At 36.5% G+C, this 11,341-nt stretch overlaps 1 protein-coding gene across 3 annotated transcripts in view; it reads left to right on the plus strand.

The window, feature by feature from the left end:
- MXI1 (MAX interactor 1, dimerization protein) overlaps positions 1–11,341 on the plus strand; it is an 84,741-nt gene that overhangs the window by 65,106 nt on the left and 8,294 nt on the right. For all 3 annotated transcript variants that reach the window (XM_040486393.1, XM_040486394.1, XM_040486395.1), the window contains exons 4-5: positions 9,557–9,671; positions 10,288–10,459. In XM_040486393.1, coding sequence (XP_040342327.1) covers positions 9,557–9,671; positions 10,288–10,459 — 287 coding nt within the window. The remainder of the gene's footprint in view (positions 1–9,556; positions 9,672–10,287; positions 10,460–11,341) is intronic.

Raw genomic sequence — 11,341 nt, forward strand, 5'->3', positions numbered from 1 at the left:
TTGTGCAGAATTCTTGGACAGAAGGCTATGTTGGTATTGAGTTAAGGCTGGAATCATACAAAATAAGTATTAGATTTCTGATTTTTCTCTCATTGAATTTTTTTCCTGGGCTTATCCAGAGGAGAGTCAAACTAAGATTTAGACAGATACAAATAGAAACAAGTCACAGTTTTTTACTGATAAAATTTGTCTTTTAGGAGACATTGTAATTGTTTTTACTCTGCTGAATACTTTTTCCTTTTCAGAAGGGTTTTAAGAAGTAAAGTAGTTCTTATGACATGTTCATATTTTACCTGCTAAAAATGCTCAGTGCCCTAATATAACACTGAAAATATTTCTGTTTATCAGAAGAGAGCATGCCCAGAATTGCAGCCAGGTGTTTTGTGAAGCTGCCTCCAAAAGAAACTTTCAAAAACTACACTTCAGTTGGGCCCTTTGTGATCAGAAAAAAATATGATACAGTATAATAAAAGAGAAAGATGGGAAGGGTTATGTAACTTTGAAATAAAGATAAACCAAAACATTAATTCTCTGTCATTGTCAGGACTGTGGCATATTTAACATTCTGTGTATCTTATTTTTTTACGGATTTTCAGTGCCCAATAAATACCTCAGGATTATTATTATTTTTTTAATCATACATTAGTCAACAGTTGCTCTTTGTTATTACCCTTTTCCTGCCCTAAATTTCACTCTCCCAAACAAAACAAAACAAAACAAAAAACAGCCCCACATTTCAATTTCAGGGAAATTTTTCTAAAATGGGACTTTAAAAATAATCCCTGGCTAACTTGACTGAATTGGCAGATATTCCGCAATGCCAGACCCATTTGCCCTCTGCCAGTAGTAAGCATGGTCGCTATTTTTAATCATTTAGCTTCGTATTTCAGGTTACTTATATTCAGTACAAATTATGGATATTCATCTTCCAGGGATGTGTTCCTTCTTAGGCCAGAGTATTTCTTTTCCATTTAAATAAAATGTGTCTTTCTTCTAAGTGAGTACACTTCCTTAAAATGAACTATTATACTAATCACATCTTGTTATGAAAGCATTGTGCTATTTTCATTTTATAATTCTAAATGAACATTTGTATTCCAAAGCATTCTTCAAGCATGTTGTTTGTGCTGTGTAGAATCATCATTTTATTAAAGATAAGTAACAGTATTTCTTCATTTCCCTCTACAACCCTGGACTATAATTTGGTATAATAAAATAGTTGCACTGGGCTTGTGGGTAGGAGTGGGGCTGTGAGTGTTAGAATTACACTCTTATAGAAGAGTAGACTAATGCTTGCTGTGTGCATTTTGTGTGTAAAACTAGGGCAGTATCTTACAGAACGTTATCACGGTGTCTCAAATCTGACTTGCCAGCACGTAGGAAGTTTGTTTTGGTTTCAAAATGTACTTTACCCCATGGTGGCTGGCAGGGTACAATACTATTGACATCACTGTGTTTCAAATAGAAAATTAACAAGTAGCTACTGTTGTGATTGCAGATTGCCTTCCCAGTCCCTGTGAGAGAATGCTTTTTCTTTGGACAGCAACACTTCTCAGCCCCTTGGTACCATTAAATCAGCCAATGGGGGCTGCCAGAATAGGGATGAACACCAACAAAAAGCTGAAGAATAGAAAAACTGTTAATAATGCAAAAATCTTTAATCAGTTTCCAAATTGATGTGAAAGATAAATAATTGTTAAAAATTTCTCTCCCACCCACAGCTAAGTTTTGACAGTAGGCCAGGTTCAGAGCCTGATCTCTCCAGAGAGGAGAATCCTTTCCCTCCACCCAAACCCCTGGAGAGTTGCCAAAGGAAAATAAGCTATTTTGTATTTAGAACAAATTGCCACTGTTTTCTCCAGTGATGTAGCCCTATTTCCCAGACTTTGAAACTTGGAATACAGAAAGTTCTTGTGTGACCAAAGAAGAAATATGGTGAATGAATGATCAAGTTTTTTTTTGTTTTTTTTTTTAACCAAATACTCATAAGCAGATAAGGGGGCGGGGGGGATGAGATGTATACATGGAAGCTAAATTTAGTGCAGAATGGATGTCAAATGAACAATTTTTGTTAAATCACTTTGGAGATTTGGTTCCTTGTGGGGGTTTTCAGTGAAGAACATATGCCTCTACAACCAGATTTTAATTATTTTTTTTTCAAATGAGGCTGTCAAAAATCAAGTTTTCCTTATAGATGAATGCAGGACAGTTTTAAAAATTGTTTATGTGTTCTGTACTATAGGCTTTAACTGATCAGCAGTCCTGTGATTTTGTAAAACTGCAGTTGCTAGTTTCTCATGTTATCAGATGGGATAAAACTGTTCATTTAATTTTTTTTCTCTCTTGCATTGTAGAGTATTTCTTTTTAGACTTTTCCCTCTCTTACCTCGGTTTTCTTAGCTTTATGTCTTTTCTGTTTTTTTTCTTAGTAATTGCCTTCCTGCCATTATACTTGTTGTTGTTACTATTTCTTGAACAACAGCTGGAACAAAGGCCAAACTTAAATTGAATTTTCTGTTTGCTAGGAGGCTTATTAATAAGGTTAGAAAGTTGAAATTGGTGACCAAAAAACTGGATTAAAAAACAATGATCTGTGGGGGCTCCTGGGTAGCTCAGTCGGTTAAGTGTCCCACTCTTGATATCAGCTTAGGTCTTGATCTCAGGGTTGTGAGTTCAAGCCCCATATTGGGCTCCACGCTGTGCAGGGAACCTACAAAGAAAAAAAATCTGTGAAGTTCATTTTACATTGTCTTAGTCCCCCATCCCTGTAAATGCATCGATAAATCAGTCTAATGGCTGTAATTCTTAATCCTGTTTCACTATTAAAAGAGATGCTGACCCTAGAGTTAGATTGGAGATTGTCATGAACTCTACAAGTAGTCATCTTTGGTGGTAACTTCGGTGGCACACGAATTTCTAGTGTACAGTTCTGGCATCCATAAGCAGATCTCTCACGAATGTCGACCTGGCATCTGAATATACTGTTTGGAGGCCCCAGTATTGTTACCTCAACTTTGTGAGTTAGAGAGTCCCAGAAATATCCACTAGAAATTATGTTACATTCCTCCTTCCCACTGTGTGCCAGTTATTCTGTTTGTTATTGGAAAAACTGAAATGACTAAAAATATGGACTCAGTCTTATCTAGAAAGTAACAAAAATATAGTATGATTAGTATGAAAACCAACTATTAATTTTCTGAGGAAGGATGTAGCAAGGAAGGTGTCATAGAAGAAATAGTAGTTTGGCTGTGGTCTGATAAATGAGTTAGATACGAACTAGGTAGATAGTAAAGAGAAGGACATTCCAGGTAGAGAAATGGGTAAGTATAAAAGCACATTTGGTTTGTGGAAGAGGTTTGCAAGGATATGGGCAATAGAAAGTGTGGCTAGAAAAGTGGTAGGCAGAAGTCCAAATTATAGCATCTTCAAACAGATAAAAATTACTACTGGCATCACAGCATCTTGTTTCAGCGTCATAATAAGGTGCCACTGATTGTTTACTGATAATCATTGTTATTGACTGAATGGCACTTCGTCCTCTTCATATCTGAGATGTAAAGACTAAATAAAACTCAACCCATATGGAATCTGTGCAGTTTGAGAAAGAATGTATCACTATTTTGTCCTCATTAATTTATTGAGTACTCACGTCTCCCCGTCTCTTCTCCCCAACTCCATTCTCCCTCACTCTCTAAACGTTTGAAAAACATAATCCTAGCTATGATTCCGAAGTGATATTCTGAATTCTAAAGTTCTGATACTGATCTGTAGCAATTTGCTCTAGTAGTTTGAACATAGATTCCTGGAGGTCTTGAGATACAGTGTAAAATAGTGCAAGATTTATTTGAAGTCTTCTTTTGTCTTAAAAGTGTACTTTGCATTTGTGTTTATTTTCCTATAAAATGGTGTTTTCTTCCAAATCTTTGAGGAAAAGTAGGACTTCAGAAGACATATTACTGTATGTTTAACCTTCTGCCTTTAAATATTCTGGCTTTCTACCCTAAGAACTACTTAGATTTTATTTGGAGAAAGTGATTTTAAAAAGTCTTCCAAGAGTGAATAACATGTATCTCAGCCTTAACTGATTTTATTCAGTTGTATAGAGATGAGCCCTTCAGTACTAAGATGGACAGTGTGACTGTGGAATAATTTATATTAATATAATATTATATAGTATATATAATTTACAGTTTCATTATAACACTTGTTGATATTTCTATCTGGTTATTTGATAAGATATCAATTGAATTACGATGAATATTAAAGCAGCTTTTTTTTTTTTTAATAGAGTCCCAGCTATTCAACTAAGTTTTTATTTTGTTGTCATTAAGCCTCACAACACCACCATCAGTTCTGATGCTAGGGAAATGCCATTTACCAAGTTACTACCTGGGAGCACTTAATAGTCTGTTTATTTTTTGTGAGGCAGATAATAAGTAAGTTGTAAGTGAAAACATATAATTAGCACATGCCATTTTATGAGAATAGCTTGTCTAAGTTTTCTTATTTCACAAACAGAATAAGTTGAACAGAATATGATCATATTTGTTTTTGTAAATAAGATCCATGACTTTATATCTGGATCCATTTTTAATGTCATTTTTCATAAGAAAAAGAGGTAGGCAGATTTTTTTTTGTAACTTGAGATTTTTGAAGCTTTTCAACACTAAATTTTAGAGAAACATTGAAATAAAAATGTATAGGATAAGCAGCTAGTTGCTGTCATGTGCAGAAGTGTTGTGTAGGGAGTTGGGAAACCTGGCCACAAGCCACTGCAGTTTTGAAGAATGTGGCTCAAGGGAGGACTCTCAGCCCGTTGCGTAACTTTCAGCAGAGAGGAAAGTACAAAAACTGTCCCTATCACTTGACTTGTTTTCCATTTTGATTTAGTTACTTGGCACAGTCTTGGTATCCTGTAGTGGGGGAATGAAAGACAAGCAAGTTCCAATGAAGGACCGTGCCTCCGAGGGCATCAGCCAATGGATGGTTTGTGAGACCTGGCAGGTGTTAAATTTCATATTGTTTTTGGGCAGAAGGATTAGAGTTTCTAGAGACGGCTTGAAAAAACATCATCCTATAGTACTTGCAATTTTTTTTTTCTAAAAGAGAATTCTTTCCTCTCTCTTCCCTCAACACTGTGTGCTTCTTGTGGTGTATATACCTCTGCTTTAAAATATCACAGCTACTAGGTAAGAGGGGCCATTTTATAGCAAAATCATTTCTCCTCATGTTCTGTGATATTTCAGTTTGGCAGTAGAGTTTACAAGGTTTGAAATCAAAAGCAGTGTTGGTTCCTTCAGGGAAAAATGATCCCAATCTACCAAAATAAAAGCCAAACAGACTCTAATTGTTCCTTTTCCCGCTGGGGGCTTGTCCTTTTTGAAGGTATGGGTTAGTTTGATAGGACCTTCTCTCTAACAAGGTTAGTCACTGGGAATTGCCTCTTTCCCTAGATAAAACCCACTTTTAAATCTATTTTAAAACAGACCTCAAAGAGTATTTGAAAATAAAAGTACTTTGGTATCTCTCCATTCTCTTGCCCCCTCCCTCAGCAAGGAGACTCCAGTTTTCTTGGAGGGCACCCTTGCTGCAGTGTCTAATCCTCATGCTAAATTAGGAAGGATTTATGTTTTCATAGTTTTTATTGAACTATCCATGTGTTGTGAAAACTTAAGTAAATGCTAACCAGGGGGCTAAATTTTTTTCTCATTTTCTGTCAAGGCTAGTTCCATAAATTTTACAATGTCAGGCTTTTTCCGTTGGTTGCTAGTCTGGTGTTCATCAGAATATTCAGAGCAGCAGCCTTAACTTTCCCCAGCCTTCTTAACCTGCTTTGACTAAAGGTGCAGTATATGCCTTTCATGAATCCTATGTCAGCTCTTCCACAACTTGGAGACTTGAAAAATACCATTTTATGTTACTGGCAATTTTTTTTCTCAGTGCATAAGGATTTTCAAATCAAACCAAGGGTTTTTTTTTTTTTTGTTTGTTTTTTTCCTTCTGTCTCTTGTCCTCTTTCTTCCTCCAGTGTCTTGCAGCCCATGATTTGGCAACCCCTTACAGGAGGCTCCTGAGCCACCAGTCACATGAGAATGAAGGCAAGAAAAGAAAGGACCAGATGGCATCAAAAGATATGCCTTTCTAGGTCGTTGGTGGTTAAGCTTGCAATCTGGTTACCAGCAGGGAGACCATGGGGGAAAGGGTGAGAACAGCACAGCACCACTGTAAGGGAAGAAGAATTTTGCCGTACGGTTTGTTTCAATAATTTGCTGGAGAAAAAAAATTTATACATGAAGGTGAATGAATTTTCTGATTTAACTTTCCAGTTTACAGTCACAGGGTATCACATGGCTCTTGGAAGGGTGAATTTACCTAAAACTGGCATATAACAAGCATGTGGAAAACTGTGTGCAGTATTTGGATGGCAGCTTTGAAAAGTGTGGCTCCCACGTGGTCAGTTGCTGTCCTTCAACTGCCATTAACCTTTTGTTACTTTATTCTCTATAAATTCCTGACTCACAAGTATAAAAACTGAAGGAAATGACATTTGGCTCTCACAGATAGACCTTTCCCCACAGGAGAGCAGAGGACATCATTTACCACTCCTTCATACTCGTATCTGTTTTGGAGATTGTATTTACAAGACATGGAAAATGGCATCACTGGCCTTTGTGAGACATGATAACTCAGAGTATCTTTTCTTAAGCTGTAACTTGGAGCACATTTATAATTATTTGACTGAAGAAATGTTCGATAGTGGCTAATAAAAAGTATTTTAGAGGGCAGTCTGACCTCCCTGTTCGTCAGCCATCTTACACATTGACTCCCTTGGCCTGGGCAAATTCTGATTTGATAGTGCTATTGCAGCAGACCAGACTGCTGAACTTGGCTGATATTTCCTTACAAAATTCCAACTTAGTTGTTTTCCCCTGAAAGAAAAAAGTTAAGATATTTTTAATTTTAGGTTCAAACTTGATTTCAATATATGAACTTGAGTCCTGTACTCTTTTAATTACCTTGAGAAGTGTTGCTTTCTCATAGATGAATTCAATATCTCTCAAGTCCAAAGTCAAATTTCAGCTTCTCTTGTAAGTCTTCTTTCTCCAATTACAATCTCTCCTTTTATTCAGATTCTGTTGCCCTTGATTTCTGTATGACTCATTTCATTATGAACCAAATGAGCAAAACAATATGTTTCATTCTGTAGTTTAGATTATAAACTCTTAAAGTTTCTGTTTCTACTTCTGCCATTCAAGCAAGTGTGTGGAATATTGCTGAATAAACAAAAGGTAGTAAAAAAAAATCCCTCGATAATAAGAAGAAAGAAAAAACACAGATATTTTAATATTATGTTAGTTGATTTCTGCCTAGATTTTAATGTGACTGTAGATCTCACGAAACAGAAAACTGACCCACCCATTATTTTTTCCTTGATGTAAAAGTAAGGGAGTCATTCTGAAGTCCCTTAAACTCCGTAAAAGATACTTCCTATGTAGTTCTGGGGTTAAGTGATTTAAACAAAATTGACAAGTTATTCTTGTCATTTATGTTAACTTTACTAGTTGCTCTATTAACTTTTTTAGATGACTGAATTCAGAGCCCCCCTTGACAGCCTCTAATTAGCTAGACAACCACCAGTCTTTCTCTCTACCCTCCAGTAATATCATGAGTACAGTTGTTAAGCATACGCTGTAATAATCCTAATGAAGAGGTTAAAGGATTTTTTAGTATGGATTTTTTTGGTGGTTTTTGTTTTTGTTTTTTGCTTGCTTTGGTTTTTTGATGTTTTAGTCTACTCAGCAAGAGCGCTTTGTGATCATGTGAATCCTCCCTTAAGAGGTTTCCTAGTTAAAAATGAGAATTTTGCTAAAGGTTCTGTGATTTGGGGTAGCACAGCAGGGGAGCAGAGTGACTTTAAAATTGTTAAATTTGAAATTGAGGTTGGAGTACCTGGGTGGCTCAGTCCGTTAAGCAACCAGGTCATGATCTTGCAGGTCATGGGTTTGAGCCCTTTATCAGGCTTTATGCTAATAGCTTGGAGCCTGTAGCTTCCTTCAGATTTTTTCTCCCTGTCTCTCTACTCCTCCTCCCTCTTCACACTCTATTTCTCAAAAATAAATAATCATTAAATTTTTTTTTAAAAATTGTTAAATCTCTTTAAGGGAAATCCATTGATATACTTTTAATTTAGGGAAATTTTTAAAATTCCTTTATCTACATCAGGTATGACAGATTTCATCTTGGAGCCAACTATTAGATTTGAGTTAATGGGCTCAGTAAAGAGATTTGGAATGGAAATACTAATGGACCTCTAACTATAGCCGGGATAGTGGGTACTGTAAGAATCTTGACAGTTCATCACCAAACCTCTGATCTCATTCCCCTGAATCATCTTGCTTATCTGTGACATAATTGGTTGCTTATTGCCTTCTCCTACCCCTCTTTCAAATTGCTAGCATTTGAGAATTTCACTTGTCATTATATCTTGTGTATTAAGACAGAAGCATAGTTTGGTGGGTGAACTAGTAAAACCATTTTGGCCCTCCTTGAGAAGATGATGTGTTTTGTTCCTGGTGCAACTGAGACAGTTGCTATAAATATTCAGTTATAGCTCTTTAAGGAATAAGGATGAACTGTAAATACATACTTGGATTTTCTTTTCAGATATACTTTTAATTGCTGAATTATATTATGCCTATGAAGCACAGAACCAGAGATTGTTTTAGGGTACAATTATGTACCTAGAACCCTCATCATGGGTCATCATGATCATAGTATCTTAAGGATATGGGGAAGGTAAATCTGTGAGACTCTGTGCTAGCATTTTCAGGAGAAAATTTTCCTAACTTGCCCAAAGGATGGGTGGATTAAATAAATGCAATGACTTTTAGTAAAGAATTTTGTCACCTAGCTTTTTGCCATGTGTAGAAAATTGGAGGTGGGGTAATGAGAGAGAGAGGAGAGGGAGAAAGAAAGAAAAATTAAAAACTAATGAGCTGGTACATTTAGATATTAGGAAGTAGGTTGTTGTTTCAGTGGCTGAAACAACCTGTCCCTGTGGGGACAGGTATGTGTGTGGGTGTGTGCAAAAGATGGGAGGGAGGAAATGGAAATTTGTGAGCCTTTTCTACCCCCTGGGGGTACTCCAGCTGAAGACCACTAGGTCTCTAGCCTGTGGTTCTAGGCATTCGAAATGAAATACAATTAATTGCCCTGTATGCTTTCCTACTTACACATTAATACAGCTGGAGACAGTTGGGGAGGGTTAAAAATTAAATCATCTCTGACAGATTACCATTGGGGATAATAATCTGAAGTGACCATGTCTACAGAGTACAACAGAAATGGCAGAGACTGAAAACCAGTAGTCATGCCTATACTTGCAGATACTTAGAAACTGAAGAATTAGGGGTGTAACATGAGTATAGACTAAATAATGTGTGAATTATTATTTGTCTTAAAATAGATTTTAGGATGTTTCTAGTAGAATATTCAATCTGTGCTGATTTGATTTTCTTTCTTTTTTTTTTTTTTTTTTTTTTTTGGTCTTTCTTAGACGAGCTCATCTGCGCCTGTGTTTAGAACGCTTAAAAGTTCTGATTCCACTAGGACCAGACTGTACCAGGCACACAACACTTGGTTTGCTCAACAAAGCCAAAGCACACATCAAGGTGAGAATTTCTGCTTTCATATTTGTACATGTCTCGGCCCTTGTTTCATTATAAGCAGTGATTCCTATTCATAAACATCAGCTAGCCCCCTGTGCCCTCCTTAATCACTGACCTCAAGAGAAATCTTTCTGAAAACTTACCAACTAATCTGATGAGAGCAACATAAACTGATTAAACTAAACTGTTTTGACAGCATGGCCATTTGAGGAACTGGAAATACTAGGAAAAAACAATTACTCTGCTGATCCCTAGAAGGAAGGCAGTTGTGCCCTCTGGTGGAGATGAGTTTATTTGGCTCCGTGTCTCAGTATTTTTCCATCAAACTACAGTGCAGAGCAAGTTTCTCTTTCATGGAGATAACTTTACAGACTTTGAGAATTCCATACTGTTCTTGTAATGTAGCATTCATTACACACACAAAAAGTGAAAAAAGAAGTATTCTTGATGTTTAAAAGTATGTATTTATGTATGTTTTTATACACACACACACACATATATACTTGTATTTTCATATTTTCTCTGCCAAAGAAGAAATGTTTTAAGATATTAGGTAGAAATCAGTTTTATTGTTTGTACTGGACTGTGCACAAACTAAAATATCATTTTATCATTTTAGAAACTTGAAGAAGCTGAAAGGAAGAGCCAGCACCAGCTAGAGAACTTGGAACGAGAACAGAGATTTTTAAAGCGGCGACTGGAACAGCTGCAGGGTCCTCAGGAGATGGAACGAATACGAATGGACAGCATTGGATCAACTATTTCTTCAGATCGTTCTGATTCAGAGCGAGGTAGGCAGTGTACTTCTTCCCTAATGAAATACTAAGCATCCTTGTGTCTAAATTTAGGCAGGGTAAGTTGGAAAGCACTCTATTTTCTTCTATTTGCTTTCTTCTTTCTTCAGCTAATACTGTAACGTTCTAGATTTTTGTGCAATCACAACATTGTCTAGCAACCCCTATATGAACTATAGAACTTTTTTCCTTGATTATATACATAATGTATTAACTTTCCACTTTGAAACAATTTTAGACTGACATAAAAGTGTTTTCTATAGAAAATTGTAGAGTTCTCATATGCTCTTCCCCCAGGTTTCCTTAATGTTAACATCTTATGTAGCCATAATATAGTTATTATAACCAGAAAATTAATATTCATGTAATACTTTTAATTAATCTGTAGACCTTATTCAAATTTCATCAGTTTTCCCACTAATGTCCTTTGTCTGATCTAGGATCCTGTGCAGGATCCAACATTGCATTAGATAGTTCCTCAGTCTTTCGTAATCATGACACTTCTTTTTTTTTTAAATTTTTTTTTAAGTTTATTCATTTTTTTGAGAGAGCATGAGTGGGGGAGGAACAGAGAGAAAGAGACACAGAATCTGAAGCAGGCTCCAGGCTCTAAGCTGTCAGCACAGAGACTGACTCAGGGCTTGAACCATGAACCACAAGATCATGACCTGAGCCAAATTCAGCCACTTAACTGACTGAACCATTCAGGCGCCCCCCAACCATGACGCTTCTGAAGAGTATTGGTTAGTTATTTTAGACAGGGTCTCTCTAGTGTCTTATGTTCTCCCATTATTATTTAAAAAAAAAAAATTTTGGGGCGCCTGGGTGGCGCAGTCGGTTAAGCGTCCGACTTCAGCCAGGTCACGATCTCGCGGTCCG

The sequence above is a fragment of the Herpailurus yagouaroundi genome, unplaced genomic scaffold (assembly GCF_014898765.1).
Source record: "Herpailurus yagouaroundi ecotype Mexico unplaced genomic scaffold, PumYag 163, whole genome shotgun sequence".
Taxonomy (NCBI): Eukaryota; Metazoa; Chordata; class Mammalia; order Carnivora; family Felidae; genus Herpailurus; species Herpailurus yagouaroundi.